The following is a 20,210-nucleotide window of genomic DNA, read 5'->3' as shown; positions in this document are numbered from 1 at the left end:
TGCAATGCAGGCAACAGAAATCTTCCTGTCAGCCTCAATAAAAGCAGGTGTAAGTTTTCAGTATTAGTCCAGTCCATCCAATTCACATGTCTTTCTGTCTTTATCTAATCTAATACAAGGTGGTGAGATAAATTACAGAAGGGTATGATAAATTGCATTGCTATTCATTTTTGGCAAGATCACCTATACCCTGGCCACTAATTCATCTCCGCCAGGATCCACTGCAGTACACGGGATCCTTGAAACAGCCTCCAAACGCTGTCATTTCATTTTCTTTTGAGAAAACAAAGAGATTATATCTGCTGGCCAATAGCCTACTTACCCTCACCAAAATAAATGATGCCTCACTGTGACCTCTGTAAAATCGTGGTTATAAAAGTATCAAAATGTATTCATAGCATTAAGATATTAGGTCTCTCTATTCTGCTTGAGTGGAAAACTATGATATGACTGAGGGATTTCAAAATGGAAAATGATGACATGGTTTAGGTTTAGGGATTTCAAAGAGTATTTAATTTGTTTAATTCTCTTTTCATTGGGTTTTGGTGTTCTTTGCCAGATGATACAAACAAAACACAAAACATCGAGTAAGAAATTTGCAATGCATTGTAACAACTTTTTTTTCTGGTAATTGTTTTAGAGCTATTCACCACTCTTGAACAAAGCCCCATCCTGATTCACACCAGTACCACACACTCACTGCATACTGTGTTGGGTACAATTCACATCCATCTGCGAGTTCAAAGAGCAATTTACTTCCTATTAAAGCAAAAAGGGGAGACACCTTATTTCCCCTTACACCCATCAGATCCATCCCTGCCTTCCACATGAGCTCTGCTGGGCAGCCCCAGGGCACTCCCACACCAAGCTGCTGCCAAGCCCATCCATGGCAGACTCTGTCCCACCACCAGTGTGAGCTTCACCCTGAGCCAACCCCACAGCCCAGTGTCCCATCACTCTCCTGCCAAGGAAAAGGGAAGCTGATTACAGTTTTGGCTGGAGTGCCCGTGCCCCTGCTCAGTACCAGCCCAGGAAATTGCTTTCTGCTCCTCAGCATTCAACTGCCAACTTCCTCCTCCTCATCCTGCCAGGAATAGCTGGGAAACGGTGCCGTGGATGATCCAACAGCTGCTGAATTTCACACAGGAGACCTCTTACCACTGAGGTGCAGCGAAGTGATTTTGCACATCAAGATTTTAAAGAAATTTGGGGCACTGCGAGATGAAGGGCATTATTGATGTGAAACAAAAATTATCATATTTACTTCAGAATCCGTTATCCACACCTGCAAACAGTACTTAAAAACAGGGCATGTACTGCAGGATGATGTGAAAACCTGGCCTGGTGAGAGGTAAAATTTCCTTGATTATTTCAGGGAGATGAAGGCTTCATCCTGCACTATTTAGGAGTTGTTGAGGCATAATGGCTACGTCCAGCTAATTGGATGCATTGCTATAGGCACTTGAGAAATGTGATAGACAGATGCATTCAGCTAGAGAGATATCCCTTGGTGCAGAGAGCTGAAGTCAATTAGGGAGTTAAATTGTGAAAGATTTGACCTAATGTCATTTATATCTCGAGTCATAATTAACACTTAAAGTTCAACTCTATAGCAATTTTCTTTTAATAACACTTAAAACCTACACAGGGCTGTAAGAATTGCGCAGACGTGGTGAAGGATGGCTCGAGTGCATGCCTGGATTTCTGCGTTAGTAATTAATCCTCAAAACACCTTTGTGAGGCCTATGGGGAGAATCATTTCTCTGCAGTTTCTCCTCTGAAGAGAAGCAGGGTTTGCCCAATGGCTCCCCAAAGTCTCTGGCTCCTGGAGATAAGGACAGAAGCTCTTTCAGGTGCTGAGCATTCAGCTCAGCCGAGCTCCCGTCTTTTTGTCTCGCTGAATTTTTTTAATTTCACAACAATCTTTAGAAATATCATGGACAAATTACTTGTCAAATGGCCTGGGCATTCCAATTAAAATCTGTGCAAATGCAGAACGTAAAAATCTGTCACAAACACAGCTTCTGCCTCCAAGGTTTTCATGTGGGTGAAATTTGAATCTCACTGGGGGAAGAAACAATCTCTGAGAGTGAGACCTTGTGAGATGGGATTCAGCTCGCTGCAGATCCTTATGGTCAAGTTATAACTGCCCATAAAGAGGGGGAAAAATGGAAGTGCTGACAAAACTTTTAAACTACAACAGTGGAAATGGCGCCGCAATAATTTATAATCTACAGGCAGCTTTGGATTTATTATCACAATGACAAATGCACTGTCATTGTTAATAGGATATTTCCCAGCAAGGACTTCTTGTTATGCAAGCCAGGTTCACTATGTCATGCAGCATGATAGCAATAAAGTCTACAAGAATTTGTAATGAACTTCAATTACTAATAGATTATGGTTAATGGGAAATATGTGCAGTAAAGATATGGGTTTTTATATGCACCTTCTGGTACTCTACAAGGCAATGATTTATGCTACAATTTCTGTTAACATTCTCCAGTATGAAAAAAAAAAAAAAAAAGAAGCCTAAATTGGTGGAAAGCCACTCCATCCATAACAAATATTTAAGATAATTTTGCACATCATGTAAATGAAGATGTAAAATTAGATATTAATCCATTTCATTTCAGCATTTGTATTTTTATTAAAAATGAAGACTTTGCCCTACTGTGTAATGACATTAAAAATCCTATCATGGGCTGCAAGCATGAATTACCCCAATGCAGGAGTGGTGACAGCAGCCGAGCTGTGAGCGCATTTGTTCAATTTGCTGGAGTAATTAACGGAGCAGTGAGAATATTTTCCTGTGCATGATTTAAAGGAGCAGCCCTGGAGCTGCCTGGGCAGATGTGTTTGATGTGGAGGGACACGTGCACAGAGCCTGGGCCCTTTGGAGGGGTCAGCCCCACTGCGGCTCCCCCAGCCTCGAGGCATCGCCCCAAAGCTGTGCCCCACTCCTGGACATGGGGCTGCTCCTTCCCTGCACAGCAAACCTGCCCCGGGAATTCCCTGGGGAGCAATCGCCACACACAGCACCAGAGCCACAAGCTCTCCTTCACTTATCACAGGGACACAGGCCCAGCTGTTTGCTGCTGTTTCAAAGGACTCCCTCCTCTTCCTCCCCCTCCCTCCCTCCCTCCCTCCTTCCAGCTTTTTTTTATTCCTCTACCTGCATTAGAATGTTTATTCCAGGTTTATGTGCTCATGAAATGAAAAGGAAAGTCTCCCAATTTAAAAACAAGCACTACTCAGAGCCATCTTTGAGAAAAACATGGAGATGCAATATTAAGGATTGCATTTACCCAGGGCCACATTTCATATCTCAAACATATATTTAGCCAAAAAGGGACACCAATGCATGAAGAGCTTTCAGGATCATTTCTGGTCTATTTTTAATACAGGTATTCTGAAGCCAAACTTGATCCAATCAGTATTGTGCTGGTTTAATATCATTACTCTCAATGAACCAATGTAGAAAGCCCACAAATTATTTTTTTAGGGGTACAAGCCAGTGAAACATGGAATTGGGGAAATGATGAGGCCCTGGCACAGACTGCTGTGCAAATCCCAGTCCATGGACAAACTGTACTTCCCAACCCTGCTGTGGAATAGCAGAGTCTCACTGTACAATTTAGGGTGATTCTCACATGAAAATGTGGCTCCCCACTCTCTTAGGAAGTTGTTTGAGAGATTTACAAAATGTCCTTCGGTTTTTATGGTAAAATAAGCATAAAACTGTGCTTCCCCACATTCATTTCCTTCTAAAAATACTTAAAGTACTTGCTTCCTGAAAATGTGTGTGTTATAAATTTAAAATTAAAACTGATTTGCCCCTTAAGGGTGCTCTGCTGATTCAGTTTTCCCCCAGCCCCTTAACACAAGCAGTTGCAAGATATAAAATGGAGTTTACTGTATTTTCCCCCTCCCAATTTTAATGAAATTCTCCTCAGAAGCAAAACAGGGGAAGAAGCATCCACACTGAATATTTGTGTGTGTGTGTGTGGTCAGATCATCCTCTGTTCTCTCCAGATCAGCTCTGCTGCTTCTCATCTTTCCAGGTCTCTTCCACATTTTCAGACCAAACCCCTTTTTCGCATTTTGTTGTTTTTTCATTTTTTTTTAAAAGGTCTGATAAACAATGAAACAGCAGGATCTTCAAGGGCATCTTATTGCTGGGTTTTGTTGCTGGATTAGTGTTTTTTTGGTTTTGTTCTGGCATTTCTGTGGCTCCCTGAGATACCTCACCCCTGACAGGGTTGATGTGGCAATATTCAGCAGTCACCTGCTTTGCAAGCACCATTTAGAAAAGGTCACTGACAGCCCAAAAGAGCCACGAAAATAAATGTAACTTTAATTTGTTTGCCATTAGAAATGTGTGCAGCAATCTGTTCTAATGGGAGATTTTCTTTCATTCCTGCTCTGGCATGTGACCACAGCAGCTCACAGATACACTGAGGTCTCCTAATGCAGCAGCCTGTGCACAGAACTGGGTAAAGTGGTGATAAATTTTGTCCTGTCCAACAGAGGATTATCATGGAAATGTTCTAAACTCCACCTGAATTAACATTTGAGCACCAGGAGATGTTTGTGTTTCAAATAACTTGCCCTAAAATAAATATAAACAGCTATTACGCCCAATATGATCTCTTGAAATCACTTCAAATGATTAATAATCTATATTGTATCAGAAATGTGTGTGCAAAAATAAAACACAATTCCTTGCAGCTAAAGTATTACCTAAAGTAAACCATTTCAACACTGAATCAAATTATTGCAATGGCAGAAATCACACCTGTCTCAGGGGATAAATCGAGTATTCCGGCTGTTAAATCCATTCAAGCATCTCTATTGTATCCCACTATGTATTGTGCCTTGTAGAGAGAAAACACTTCTGAAAACTATAAAATCATTTAGCAAAACAAATGCATCAACCACAACAGCCTCACATGGAGAAGAAGCTGAGGAGGTGAAACCCCCTTCTTGCTGAATACCTTGTAGAGTGAATAGATGTACCTGACACAATGCCATTGAAAATGAAATTAAAAAATGCTACTAGAACCAGGCATTTTGGCATCAGAGTTTATTTTTACGTTTTCCTTATTACAAAGCTCACAGGCCAGGGGAAGGCTGGGACCAGAAGCATTCTGTGGTTAATTAAAAACACAAAAAAAGCTCTGTGCAGCTGCAGCAGCTCATTCCCAACAAAGACTCTGCATCAGGGCTGAGGACTGCAATCCTCCTCTCCAGGACATTTGTCACCAACCCTGTGCCTCACCCCTCTTCCCTTGCTTCCCTCTGTAGTGCCACACAACTTGTTCTGCGGATAGATTATAAAGTAAAAACAGAAAGGGGGAGCAGTGCCATTGAATGGAGATGCCTGCAGAGGCAGACACTGAACATGCAGGTGTGAATGCACCTCCAGTAGCTGCAGGTGTGAGATCTGGAAGCCACAAGCTCAAGAAATCCCATCAAAGATCCACCCAATGGTTGGTCATTCTGAGTCTGCATTCCTGCCAGCTGCACCAACAAACTGCAATTTGCTTGTTTAGTGTGCAGAGAGTTTTTAAATGAAGATGGTGGAACCACATGCAGCTCTGGATTATTCTTTAGGAACAACTATTCCTAAGGAATAATTCCTTCAGTTTCTGCAGTGCCTGAGTGGAAGGTCTGAGCTATAGCTGATTTCACAACATCTGTATGATAAAGCACAATTTACTGCCTAGTCAGTTGCACAGTCATAGATTAGTGCAGAATTAATCAAGTATTAAATCTCATTTATAAAAACAGATGTCAATACTGATTTCTTAACAAGCTCCAAAAATTATTGCCAATGTTGAAGTAAATGAAGCCATTTATAAAAGATGAAAAAATACATTTCAGCTGTCAACAGTTTGTATCTCTTTGCTTTGAATCAAGAAGAGGTTAACTCATGGCTCAACCACTATTACACCCTGGCTGTTATTGAAAAACACCTTCCCATCTCTGATTTCACTGCAGCCAGGCTTTCTCAGCTCCTCCATCACCTGACGCTTTAGCTCAGGAGGGGCAGTTTTAGCGAAGTCAAGTGTTTCTGTCAGGAAATCCAGCAAGAGCTCCCCATCTTTGTCCCCTTCAGTAAAGCAGCTGGTTATGTCCAAGTGGGATGGCAGCTCGTAGAGCTGGTACTTGAGCCCAGCTGAATCCAGCATCCTGGGCAAATCACCAGAGGAAACGTAGGAGCAAAGATCCTCCAGAGGGAAGGAGGAACTATACTTCTTCCACAGCGTTTCCCAGCCACTCTTTCCTGAGAGATAAACCACCAGAAAAACACTCAGAGTTAAGGGAAAACATGATTTCAAAGCAGTTTTGATTTTCTGGGTTTTTTAGCAGTTGTCATCAATGCAAGTGGGATCTTCCCAGAGCTGGGACATGTTCTGGGGCACAGTGGAGTTGGCTGCCCCCCTGCTTCTGTTCCTCAGGTTTGGGGGCTGCAGGAGTGGGTGGGCACCTACCCTGGAGCTCCAGCATCCTCCTTGAGCCCCCAGATGAGGCCAGAGCAGCTCACACTTGTGTTTCTCTTCTCAAGAGACATTTTATAAAGCAAACCAGCTGGGTAAGTTGGAAAGTCCCCACATACATCTTCACATCTTTATTTTCCCCCCAGCCTGGATCTCTGATTTGGTATTTCTAGTGCAATTTGCTTGTTTAGTCTCCAGAGAGTTTTCAAATGAAGATGGTGGATGCACACGTAGCTCTGGATTATTCCTTAGAAATAACTATTCCTAAGGAATAATTCCTTAGGTTTCTGCAGTGGCTGAGTGGATGGTCATTTTTAGAAGGATTACTCAGAATGACTGGACAGGGTGAAAATAACTTTGAGCCTAATGAGCAGCTCTTGAAAGTTACAACAATAATTCTCCCTAGGTACTAAAACCAGTTACTTGTTGCTTTATGTGCAAACAGTTATTTACAGTCAAATAAACAGTTTGTGTTTAGAAGGGAGGCGACAATATTTTCTTTCACCCGGTGGAACCTGAAGGTGAGCACTAATTGCAGGAAATGTGCCGGTGTCAGTGCGGTGTGACTCGGAGCCCAGCACTTATCCCCTACCTGAAGGCAGCGTTCCAGGATGGCTCTGGGAGGGCTCAGCTTGGCTCTGCCTTCGTTCTGCAGCAGAGCCACAGCCCCTGCACACCGGCACTGCCACCTCCACCTCTCCTGCCAGCCCTGCTCCCAGGCTGGCTTTAATTACCTGATGAGTTTGAGCTGACATTACTTTTGTGTGAAATTAGCTTTGTTCTGATGATCTTTCAGTAACTCCTTTTGCTTCAGCACTCATTTTAATCGCACTTCTTACTTCCCTTCTATATTCTCTTGTTTTTCTCAAGGTTTTCCCCTTCTTTTCCCCTCTGCTGTTCTGAGCCCTGCTCCTCTACCTCACTTTTTTGTTGCTCCCAGCCATTTCTGCTCCATCAGAAAACACAGCCTCATCTGGCCCAGAGAGGACTTCAAATACTTTTCATGAACTCAGAACTTTAATAACTTTAATTTTGCATAGGCACACATTCTTTCCTGTATTCACATTTTATGAATATCCAAAGGGACAGGATAAGCAACTGGAAGAGTTATAATTAACTATATTCAGGTAATCAGCAATACTCTGATATTGTGATCTATTCTTGTTCAGCCAAAGAACATGAACAGGTTTTTTAAAATCATTTCAAACACAGATTTCTTATTGTAAAGTGCTTGAAAACACTTCAAACCAAAATCATTTGGGGGAAAAAAAAGTAGTTGAATAAATTCAGGTCAGAAGTGTCACTTTATACTGGATCCTTCATGAACAAAATAAAAGGAACTTCAATCACGTTTGCAGAGGTGGCCAAATTCAATGAGAAATTAAGCTTAAACCTCTGAACAAATAATGCTTAACATGGCTTTCAGAGTTGCTAGATGTGACTGTTTGCACTGCTGAAATTTCCATAGCTTTTGAGGCAAATTAAAGGCTTTCTAGAGTCAAATTGGACTCCACCACTGCACTGTCTCTGGCATACCTTGCCCACAGCATTAAAAGGTTGTAGTTTACTCTGCTGCAACACTTTCCTGCTGGATTGACCACAGAGCATCTCTGCAAGATCTGAAACTGCCTGAGAACGCTGTTTGGTACCCAAAATGATGATATTAAGGAAATGGGCAGTTTGAAAAGAAAATGAACCATATGTGCTCCAACACCTGCTGTATGGCACTTCCGAGCCCCCCGCCGCCGTTTGCTTAATGCCAGAGTCTCTGGGAGAGAGAAAATGCAGTGCCCAGCCTGGAAACCTTTTCCAGCAGAGCCTGAAGGGGCTCCTGTGAGTGAGAGCTGCAGGATGGAGCCTCTCCTGCTGCAGGGCCCCAGCTGCCATCCATCACTGGGCAGGCTGTAAGGTGGGGAAGGCAGTGAGGGATGTTTTGTGCCCATGGTGTGGGGTTTTGGCTCATAAATCCACTCAGACACAGGCAGTGGGCAGGTTTCAGGGGATGTCTGCTCACCTCTGTGGCCTGTGCCACACACAGGAGCCCCAAAGAGCCCTCTCCTGACTGAGCAGTGCTTGGGGAGCAGCTCTCACCTGACACCAGGATGATGAGGAGCTTTCCCTGTGATTCCAGGAGGCTGTGGAAGTACCGGACGGTTGCTGGGATATCTTTCACATAGTAGAGCATCTGGAAAAAGCAGAGATGCTTAGAGACATGCAGTGCCATCCTGGTGACTATTATAACACTGTTAAAAGGATCCAAATGGGGGCAATCCTGCAGAAAAGCAGGGACAATGAAGCACCTCAGGAAGGTGTGGGCTGTGGGCTCCCACTGCAGGCTCAGGGCTGACATGCCCTGCCTGCTCTCTGGCACTGCCAGCTCTGAGCTCATGTTATTCATCAACCTGAGAGGAAGAGATTTGCCTTTCTTCAGTGAAGGCTTTGGGAACACAAAGGCAATTTCATGAAAAGGACAAGGAGCTTTTGAAGACACCAGCTAAAATGTATTCTTAGTTGACTGCCACCCACAGCCTGGTTAATAGGACTACTGTGCTCAAAGCCGCTTTTCATTTTTGCAGTTCATTTATGCTAAAGCACTTCAAATTACTGGGAAGTAAACTCACCTTTCTTCCCCTACAAGTGGATAATGAGGTCACATACTTCACGCATACTTTTAACAGCTGAGTCTTTGGCAGCATTTTCTTTGCAGAGACTCTTACCTGGATCATGTGAATGAAGTCCCATTTTTTAGTCTTCTTTTCTGCATTCATTCGACTTTCATATTCATCAGCTGTCTCCTTGTGCCAGGCAAACTTTATGTTCTCGAGGTCTGATGCCTGAGCCACACGCTCTGAAACAGAGGAGAAGGCAGGACAGAGTTATCTCAATTGCAAATAGGGGGCTGATTTCCACTCAGAGCTTTAATACATCCAAAAGCCCTATTTAGGTAGAGAGTTTTGGTACCAGTTTAACACAACAGTGGAATATCTTAAACCTTGAGCCCATATGTGAGGAGAAGGCTGTAGAGGGATTTACAGGACAAAATCTTAAGAGAGTCTGTTGCTTTTCCCTTTGCTCCCTCATTTGGGCTCTTCTGGTGTTTACCTGAGCTAAAAAAATAGAAGTAATTTCTTCCCCATGACTGGCTCAAGCTGAATTAAAAGATGTTGATTGGGATTCATTGTTATGAGGCCACAAGCAGCACATTTCATGAGGAATAGAAGAACTGATAGCCCCAGCACTTACGCGGGAGCCAAACAAAACCCACATGGCTGAGCAGGAGTCAGGCCATGGTGGAGGATTTTCCCCAAATCAAAACAAGTGCCCAAGAATGGATCAAAGCAGGAGTTTCTTTAGAAGAGAAGCACAATTTAAAGGTTGAGAAGGGCAGAAAAAGCAAATGTATTCTTCTAAATTTGTGTAACTGGGATGGCAGGAGAGGGAAGGAGTTTTGTTCCAAAAGCAAGGACCCTTCTCTTGACATTCAGTGGCTTCTGTAGAAACAATTTTTCAGGAGCCCACAGTTCTGACCAGCTGCTTCAGGCAAAAGGGATGACAGTGTTTTAAAGCAAAGAGCTTTAAGGAGTGACACATGGAGTGTCCTCAGACCTCAGTACAATGCACATCAGCAGCTGAGGAAAACACTATTTTGGAGAAGTGGATTCAAACAATAAGTTACACTGAGGGCCTGGCTCATTGCTACATTCTCTTTGTTTTTATGGGAGCAAAAGTAAGAGGTAATTTCATAATGTAGGGAATACTAATGTCCATCTGCTGGCATATGGAGCTCCTCTCACTGTGCTGCTGCTCAGCACTGCTCCAGGCCAAAGCAGCCCCTGATTCAGTTCCTGTGCTTCACTGGAGTTAGCATCAATTTAAAACTTACATGGCCCAAAGGCAGGCTGAGCCTTAGCTACAGAACACATGTTCAGAACAGCACAGTTTGCTAATACCAGAGCCTTTACAGCACTAATGACAATGTTCCTCCCTCTGGGCTCTGATTTGGACACGTCCCCGTCAGGCAGATGAGAAATGCTCCATCAGTGCTTATCTCCTCTCTTCTGAGCCTGGAAATGGGCCGCCCCTTTCAGATGCTGCCACTGTTACTCTGTTAGCTTCCATTTATCAGCCACTGGCCCCAGCACTGGCAGTCCAGATTTGATTTGCTGCTCTAAGCTCAGGAGCAGCTCTTACGCCCTCACCAATAATCCAGAGCAGTCTGGTTCAGTTTAATTGTGGGTCTGTCTGCAAGGGGGAGCTGGGAAGAAAACTGAATTGCTTTCCAGGCTGGGCCTTCAAAGTGCAAACACTAGGAAATGGAAATTCATTATGGGATTGTGGTGAATTTCTGCCTAAATATTCATCTGAATCCCTGATGAAAAGTTTTCCTTCCTCTTCCCCCGGGCTCACCCCAGATTCTTTTCCCAGCCAGGAGCTGTTGTGTACCTGATGGGTGCCATCAGAACTGGCAGCTGTGCTGGTGACGGAGCTCAGATGTGGGGCCACCAACACTCCAACCATGGCCACCAGGGGAATCCACCAGGAGCGAGGGAAAGGCACAGCCTGCCCATGAAGCTTTGAGGAAAGCCTCCGTCCCATGCCACAGCCTAAGAGAAACCTGAGTTTGTCATCATTGCACATCCCAAGGAGTTTCTCTCGTGAGCTTGGCTTCTCCTTCCCATGGAGAAAGAATTTGGTGAGGCAGAAAACACAACTGCTGAATCCTCAGAGGTGCAGATGATGTTTCTAACTCTCTACAGAAAATCTTAGGCCTCAGAAACCTAATTAACGGTAGCTACTGGGGACATGATAAATTACCAAATAAGACAGTTTAAAGAAAGAAATTCAGATGAATATTTCATTTCTAGTTTAGCATAAAACTTAAAATAAGGACAACGCTTTATATTTTCTTTAACTTTCTTCTGGAAAGAAACTCTCTGCAGTAGGATGGGACTGCCAGTTAATTGGTGGTGGCTGGTGGGACCACTGGGAAGATTCAGAGCAAATCCAGTCCAGTGTAGCCCAGACAGGACAGAAATTCCTTGCTCAAGTGCACAAACTGTCTTACAAACAGAGAAGATGCTGTGTTGCCCACCCTTCACCATTTCAGCCTGCAGGAATATAAGAGCACTGGGGATTTTGCACAAGACATCTTTTAAAAGATCAGGTCTGTGTTAAATTGAGAAAGATCTTTAAAAATTAGGTTTGTCCTGGGAGCCTTTGTTGCTTCCAGTGATTCTGAGCTACCTAACTGCAGGGAGAAAGGGATTGCTTCTTTTTTTTTCCTTTGACTTCCACAAGCTGATTCACACTGGGAATGCTTCATTTTTAAGGATTCAAGCAAGAGCAAGACTGGAGATTTACAGTGTGGTTTCACAGCCTGGTATTTACCATGGCTTGGAGGATTTCCAGCAAGAGACTCAGCTGCTGAGGTTCATTCCTTGCGCTCACATCCATCCAGGATGGCTCTCTGGCCAGGTGAGCTCTGCTCAGGGCTGGTGCCACCTCCCTCAGCACCACCTGGAGGTGAATCCTGGTGGGCTCTAATACAGTGATAATCAAACCCTGCGTTGCTGTTTAATGCTCACTTTGTAGGGCAATTTGATCAAAGTACCCTCGTTAACACTCAATCCTGCTCGGAAAATGTTCCATTTTCCTCCATGGATGCTGCTTAGACCTTTGGGCTGGGGAAGGGAAGAAGCTCTGAGCCCCAGAGCACACGGTAAAAGCCTTTCCTATCACTCCTGCTTCCCTTCCCGTGTTTTCTAATTCAAAGCCTGGTTACTAATTTAGTGCCCCACTGTGAGCTTTAGGTGTTTGTTGGAAACGATATTTAAGATGTGAGAGAATCACCATGAGACACTAAAATTTTCCCTTTGATGCTGAGGAAGGATCCTGATTCAACACAAGTTGAAATGGAAAAACTTTCTGAAATGCCGGGATTTCACTCCATTCCCATAAAATCACCCATCACTTCCCACCTTGTTTAGCTTTTAAAGTCTACCTAGGCAAGCATTTGCCATTCAGAGATCTTTGCAGCGTGAGAGACTAAGATTTCAATGAGAGTGAACATTGCTGAGAAGCAATGATTGCAAAAAAACATGAAAATTTGAATTTTTTAACTTTTAATAGACAGTTCTGACAAGAAGGCATTTGAACATAGGGTCATCCACTTTTCAGCACTTTTAAATGCATGTAAAATAATTAATGTAAATTTAATTTATTTAGTGTAAAAATACCTTTGTACTTGGAGATTTGGTCAGCACTTGGCTCTATCACATTGTTGTTGATGGTGGCCCCAGGATACCTGGCTCGTATTTTTGAGAGGATCTGCAAGTCCATCTCACCTAAAGAAGCAGGAGACACAAAACAGAGAATGAAAGCAAAGCTCAGACAAAGGAAATCTCCACCACCATCACACCCCCAGCTTGGCAGACTGATTTCTGCCATTTATGTATGGGTGCACCACACAGGGCCAAGCAGCTGCTTTGTGTTCTCAGTAGGTTGCAAGTGAAGATTGAGCTCTAGGACTTGAGAAAAATGTAAACATCAGTCCCAAATCTCTTCATTTCTCCTCTCTTACTGGCACCACCAGGGCCAAGGGAAAACCTGACACAGTCATGCTTGACCTCTCTTTTTCTGGACACGGTCTAACCTCAAGGAGGAGATCCTACAGGGCTCTCACAGTGCCAGTTCTGAGGGCTCCAGCAAACTTGGCAGGGTTGCTTAGGAGTCAGTAGGAGCATTTCTAGCCAGGCACCTCCCTGGCTACAAGGTCATGTGGAGGAGGGAAAGGGAATATGTGTTTACACTGGGATCAGAGACAATACTCATATCTGTTTGTCTTCAGTGTCCTGTGACTTTTCCCAAAAGAATGATGAATGGAGCACATACCATTTGTGTTTAGCTAACCCTTGTTTACAGAATACCCCAGAGATTCCTGTGTTTCATGTTTCTGTTGAGGAAGAGTTCTCTCTAAACACTGCTCAGGCCAGCTGTAATTGTTCTATTGATGGATGTACTGGTAGATCCAAGATTTCAGAATTTAAAAATAGCTCCATCATTCTCAGCCATCTCACCCCATCTGCAGTGGAGGAAACTCAGGGGGATGATATTTCTGACTGAGGCATGAGTCCAGGGACAATATCCAGCTGGCTTGCTCAACTTTCTCCAACCTCTGCTTATTGTGCTTGGATAGATTTTAGGTGGAAAAAGCAACAGCAGAATAAATTAAGGTAAGAAAGAGTGAAACAGAGGGTAACTATATTGAATATTAGGTCCAGAGGTCATGTTACAAGTAAATATCTAGCTTTGTCCTGGAAGATTTACTTGTGCTTGCACAAAACTCCATGTTATAGAATTCCCTACAAATGAACAAAGTTTTGCACTGAATGGAAGACCACCCTGATGGCCAGGCAGGCCCTTGCTGTGGGGCTGTGGAAGGAGGAGCTGCACAGACTCTGCCCACCCTCATCATTTTCAGAGCCACGGACTCCCACCACTTCAGCATTGGTTCCATCCTGCAGAATATTTGAGGAACAAAAGGAAAACACTGGGCACTAAATTGCTCATTAGTGCCCAGGGTACATAACACACCAAAGCGAGGAAGAGTTGCATTTTCTCAGACTTACGTGTCCTTCTTAAAGCAACCAGCAACACCAACCCTCACATGGCATCTCTGGAAGCATGTTCTTTGAGGGAGGGAAATTGAATTTCTGAGGCAGCAGAAAGAGCTGCAGCTTTGCTATTGCTGCAAGCCCTGTACTCTGTAGTCTGCCATGGTAAAATTTGGGAACACAGAATTTGAAATTAACTACTGCCATAGTTTGATTTTTGCTTGCTTTACCAACTTCCCATAAAATTATTAGTCCTTTGAAAAGGCTGTGCAGGTCCTGATTAAAAAATAAATAAACTGAATTTTGTATTTCCATATGCAGATAGGTTAAAATATTCCCTTCTGCTCTTGTGTGGCCAAATCACCCTTGTACTGCTTTTAACCAAAAAACCCACCCCTTTAATTCATAAATTAATCCACAGCCTTAAATGACTTCACTTTCAGCTCTTTTATATGCAAACAAGTGTCCCGAGGCATTTTACACTCAGATCGGCGGCAGCTTGCATTATCAACAATTTGGCAATTAGGCTATCCGAATTATTTAAACTCTCCAACACAATTACCTTTTAAAGGCTACCACTATGTTCGCCATTAAGTTTCTAATTAAACATTTTACGTAACGGGATGGTTTATAGCCCAGTTGCTCCTTTACAGCAGCGCTGATGCCTTTGATGGTTTTTAAAGGTACAGAGAGCGGCGCGCTGGAGTGTGAACTTAATAAGGCAGCGGTGTTTGGGCAGCTGGAATGGGATGGGATCTAATGGGATGGGATCTAATGGGATGGGATGCTGCATTAATGGGTTCTTGTCTCCCAAGGTGGAAAAACTGAGAGGAAAAGCTTTTTTTCTGTGCCTCCTTCCTAAGAAGAGCAGGGGCAGGTGGGGTTGGGGCAGCAGCTCCATCACTGCCCTCCACAGCAGCCAGGCTCGGCTATAGGGGGATCTGGGGATCGGCTCCCTCCTGGCCTCACAACGGCTGTGCTGAGAACAAACCTGTGAGCAGATGGGGTTGGGTGATCTGGGGATTTTTAGATCACAAAGTGAGCTTTGCCTACCCATTACTGATTAATGGCAAGCTGGACTGTCTCTGGCCAGGATGAAGAACCACGCTTGTGTTCTCTCTCTTTTTCTCTCTTTTTTTCCTCTCTCTCTTTCTTTTCTCTCTCTTTTCTCTCTCTCTCTCTCTTTTCTCTCTCTTTTCTCTCTCTCTCTTTTCTCTCTCTTTTCTCTCTCTCTCTCTCTCTTTTCTCTCTCTCTCTTTTCTCTCTCTCTCTCTTTTCTCTCTCTCTCTCTCTTTTCTTCTCTCTCTCTCTCTTTCTTTTCCTCTCTCTCTCTTTTTTCCTCTCTCTCTCTCTCTTTTCTTCTCTCTCTCTCTCTTTCTTTTCCTCTCTCTCTCTTTTTTCCTCTCTCTCTCTCTTTCTTTTCTCTCTCTTTTTTCCTCTCTCTCTCTTTTTTTTCCTCTCTCTCTCCTCTCTCTTTTTCTCTCTCTCTCTCTCCCTTTCTTTCTCTCTTTTCTCTCTTTTTTCCTGAGGAATGCTTTCCTTTGGAGAGCAATGTTCCTGCTCTGTCACACTGTCTGTTTTATGGCTAATGCCAACCATTTACATACAATTACTTTCCATTTACATACAATTACTTTATGGAGGAGACACTAACCAAACTGAGGTTAGTCTTTGGCGATGGTATGACTACAGCATTTAAACTAGATTTAACTGTTCATATAAAATTTAAGTGTGGTGACTTAATGGGCAGAGAAAGAAACATAGGTTTTAATTATGGGGCCACTTAAGCAAGAACTTAATGAAAAGCTACTTGATCTTACCGGTATTGTTTTTCCACTCAGTGAATGTCAGACAAAAGACTTCTTATTTGTATTTCTTCTGGAGCTCATGCTCACCCCCAATGTTTTGGAGGGCAGTAGCTCCAGCAGAAACTTGTACACTGATGGTGGTCAGCAAACACAGCAAAGCAGAGCTCAGCCATGGCTCTTACATAGCAGTGATGGGAGCTATCACCTCAATAAAGGTACAGGGGGAATATTGTAATGCAGGTAAAAAATAAAATTTTCTGAGGAATCTCAAACATTATTTTGTTTGGGGTTTGGGTGGGGTTTTTGCTGCTTTTGTTTTGTTTTGTCTTGTTTTGGTTTTGTATAGAAACCCTGTGGAGCAGTTAAAGTTTCTCTCTGCCTTTGAGGAGGGATGCTGTAGAAGGAGAGGTTTTTATGGAGGACACAGAGGAATCAGAGTGGGGAGGCACAAGCTGTTTTCAGATGATGTGGTCACACATCAACTAACACCAGCTGTCCCCTGGTGCTGACTTATCAAGGAAAGACTTATTTCCCATTCTGCTCCTTTTGCAACTTTTAGTCTCCTATTTTTAAGGAAAGAAATAAAGGAAAAGACATACCAATATTGAAGTCCATACGTACCTGCTCCACCACCAACACTTAGAACATTGATTGTAGACTTCCCATTTCCAATACTGAAAAACATTATTTATACCTTTTAGGAGAGCTGCCCAGTAGAGAGGGTTCCATGCATGATGTGAGACACTGGAGATCCCATTAAGAGTAAAATTTGCAGGGCAAAACCCAAATGTAATGTGTGTATACACAGGCATGCCTGCAAATGGGCAGGAGGGATCAGATTCAGAACTCTTCCCCTTTGAACATTCGTGATTTCCAAACTGTTATTTTGGATTATTTGACAATTTGTAGAGGTGGCATTTTCCTTTTATTATGAGGGAATACAAGCAGAAGCAAGTGCACACCTTCTCTGTGTCTGCGCTCTGAGGAACAGAGCCCTCGGGGTCTGGGCCAGCAGCTTAAAAATTATTTGTAGAACTTTTGCATTATGCAAAATGGGGAGGGAGAGGGGAGAGTGCAATGCTCCAAAAATCCCTGAGTGAGGCTTTGGCAGAGCCATGAAGCCCTGAGCAGAGCATCCCCAGAGCCAGGATTTGATGCTGGCTGCCTGCTCCCAAGCCAGCCAGCAAAGGACACACACTGGCAGGCCAAGCATGGGCACAATCCAGTCATCCTAGAGAAACCCTAAATATTACCTGAAAAGCTTGCTTTTAAAAAGCTGCTTTCCATCAAGTTTGATGCTAGAATATAGTATCTGTTAGAGCATTTCAGAGCTGATTCAGGGCCAGCCGTTTTTGCGTGCAAGGAAACAATGCAGCCTTATCTCCTCCTGGCTAGGCAGCCTCCTGTGACTGTGTTCACAGGGGTCCCAGGATGAGGGAAGAGATGAGGATCTGACTCCATGTTTCAGAAGGCTGATTTATTATTTGATGATATATATTATATTAAAACTATACTAAAAGAATAGAAGAAAGGATTTCATCAGAAGGCTAGCTAAGAATAGAAAAGGAAGGAATGAGTAACAAAAGCTTGTGTCTCGAACAGAGAGTCTGAGCCAGCTGACTGTGATTGGCCATTAATTAGAAACAACCACATGAAACCAATCACAGATGCACCTGTTGCATTCCACAGCAGCAGATAACCATTGTTTACATTTTGTTCCTGAGGCCTCTCAGCTTCTCAGGAGAAAAAATCCTAAGAAAAGGATTTTTCAGAAAACATATCTGTGACAGCCTCCATCCCGAGAGCCACCATCCAGAGCCGTGTGTGCAAATGGAATCTATCCCAGGCCAGCAGACAGGGCAGGGAACAGCAATCCCGAGGCCAGCACCCCCTGGGACCGTGGCCCTGGCTGTCCCTGAGGCCAGGCTGGGGTTACCTGGCTATGACATCTGGCAGGTGCCTCTCCACGAACCCCTGCATGCTCTGGTGCTCCGTGGATCTCTCCAGGAAGACGCGAAAGGACTGGACGTATCTGTCAAGGTCTGTCAGCAAATTCCTCATGGGTGAAGCCATGCTGGGAGGCTGCAGGAGGGGACAGGCTGCTCCCTGCAGCTCTTCTCTCCGGGCTAGAGAAGAAATGAAAAGTGCTGGAGGGGAAAATCCAGCCTGCACCTGGACTTTGCTCCACGTCTCCAGCCCTGCCACTGCCTCAGAGTGTTGCACAACCTTGCAATACAAACTGCAAATGGGGTCCAAGCAGCAAAGGGTAATTTATCATCTTTAATCTGTGCAGAGCAAGTGCCAGCATTTTTTAACTGTGCTGACACAGGACTCTGTTTAAACACAGTAAAAGGGTCTTTAGATGGTTCTAAAATACAAAAAAAAAAAAAAAAAAATTCCTCTGTTTTGTGAAGGCATGGCTCTGGATTAGAAGAAAGTGCAACACTCATCTCCAGAGATGCTGGCAGATGTCTCTATCTGTTTTTTTAATCTTTTGATGTTCTTAAATGGAATGCTGATGGTGGGGTGAAAACAATAAAAACCTCATAAATGCACTTTATTTTTCTAGTTCTTCTGAAGATAATGGTACAATTCCCATGGGTTAAGTAGCTAATTCACCAAAGCCACGTGAGTTGCTGGAATAGATGTTGTGCTAAGCCAGGCTTACAGGCAATCAGGAGTGGGGAAGGCAAGTGGGGAAGTGTCAGACTGTACCTTGAAAAGTGCACAAAGATGTCTTTATCCTCTCTTAAACTGCAATTTAAGTTCCTCATATCTTGTCCTACCTGGCAAGAAGAAGGGGGAACCCTCTCCCTCCTCAGGGGCCCCATGCTGAAGGACGCGCTGCATTTCCTCGGTGTCTCTCACCATTCCCTCTGCCTTTCCTGCAGAGGTTAAATCCCAGCCACCTCTTGCTATTTTTACAGTTCCCTTTGGACACTCTCCAGCCAAACCCCATTGGTGCTGAAGTGCAGCACAACACCCTCCCAGCCATTGCTTTTCCTGGCTCCCAGCACAGCCAGGACGATTTCCCTGGCTCCACTGAGACCCTGCACCCGCTGCCTTCACTCACCAGCACGACTGGAATTCAAACCAGGGGCTCTTCCCAGACTGCTCCTCTGGTCCCTTTGAGTTATAAATCTGGCCTCTGCTGTGCTCAAGTCCCTCCCAGCTGCACATCAAATAACACAAATAATTTCATCTCTCCTTCACACCATAAACAGAAACAAAAGCAACAGGCTCAGGTCCATATTTGCCACTGCCTCCCTTTCTGGCAGTGAACTTCTGACAAATTTTCTGACTGTGCAACCAGTTTTCCACTCACCCAATACCTGTCTCATCAAGGCCACATCTTCCTCACTTGTTTATGAGAATCTCATACACAATGGTGCCATCTCCTTCTCCCCTGAACACCAGCAGAAAGATGGGCTTGGAACAATTTCTGATTGGATCCCTGATAGATCCACATTGCCTGACCATCACCTTATTCTCTTTCTGCTGCAGGGAGGATGATTTCTAGGAACTATTTCTAGGGACAGCCATCATGCTGAGCAGCTGCCCAGATCCTTCTCCTTCCCCTTTCCAACGACAGCATCAGCTGCCTGGCTTTGCCCATTTTCCTTCCCTGCCTGTGACAAACACCCAAGTTGTGACACATTTTGGTTTTGCAGCCCATGGGCCAAATCTCCTCAGATCCCAAAGGCTCCTGCAGGAAGGGGCATGGTGAAGCTTGGTGACAATTCACCTTCCCCAGTGAGTGCTGCTACCAGAGCCATTGGCAATGGCTGAGAATTCATAATCAATTAGCAATGCCTGATAATTGCTCTCATTGTGGCAGTCCCAGAGAGGAGTGGTGACCTCTGGAGCAGGTCCCAAAGTTGATTTTCCACCCATAGTGCCTCCAAGGCAGACTGGCTTTGGTACACTCCCTGCCCCCCACCTTCTCAGACAGCAAGGATACTTTCAAGCGAAAAAATAGCAAATCTGAGCATTTTAAAGAGCACTAATGAAAAACAAGCTGGCACAACACTGGTAACAAGTAGACGGGAGAGCTTTAAAAACTTTGTCAGCCTCTGACCCAGATGAGCAGCACTCAAACACCCAACAACATCTGAATTACCCTGGGGAATCCAAGAGGGAATTTTTCCAGAGATAGTAAAGAAGGAAACTCCTGGATGTACCTTGGATGAGAATTACTCACTGCTAACCCACCCTGAAAACACAATTGTGTATTCTGTGTTTACCCATTCCTTTGCTATGCCTGACTCGTTTTTTATTTTAAGTGC

At 44.0% G+C, this 20,210-nt stretch overlaps 1 protein-coding gene across 1 annotated transcript; it reads right to left on the bottom strand.

Moving 5' to 3' along the window:
• Nucleotides 1-5,084: 5,084 nt before the first annotated feature.
• On the bottom strand, nt 5,085-18,776 carry LOC131560717 (histamine N-methyltransferase-like). Its single transcript, XM_058809630.1, has 7 exons — nt 18,711-18,776; nt 17,861-18,050; nt 16,546-16,598; nt 12,740-12,847; nt 9,221-9,351; nt 8,595-8,688; nt 5,085-6,289 (listed from the first exon to the last, which is right to left on the bottom strand). The coding sequence occupies exons 1-7, from the start codon at nt 18,772-18,774 to the stop codon at nt 5,934-5,936; spliced, it is 996 nt and encodes a 331-aa protein (XP_058665613.1). The 5' UTR covers nt 18,775-18,776; the 3' UTR covers nt 5,085-5,933.
• Nucleotides 18,777-20,210: the final 1,434 nt, after the last annotated feature.

This window comes from Ammospiza caudacuta, chromosome 8 (genome assembly GCF_027887145.1).
Source record: "Ammospiza caudacuta isolate bAmmCau1 chromosome 8, bAmmCau1.pri, whole genome shotgun sequence".
Taxonomy (NCBI): Eukaryota; Metazoa; Chordata; class Aves; order Passeriformes; family Passerellidae; genus Ammospiza; species Ammospiza caudacuta.
This window is presented reverse-complemented; position numbering and strand designations above follow the sequence as displayed.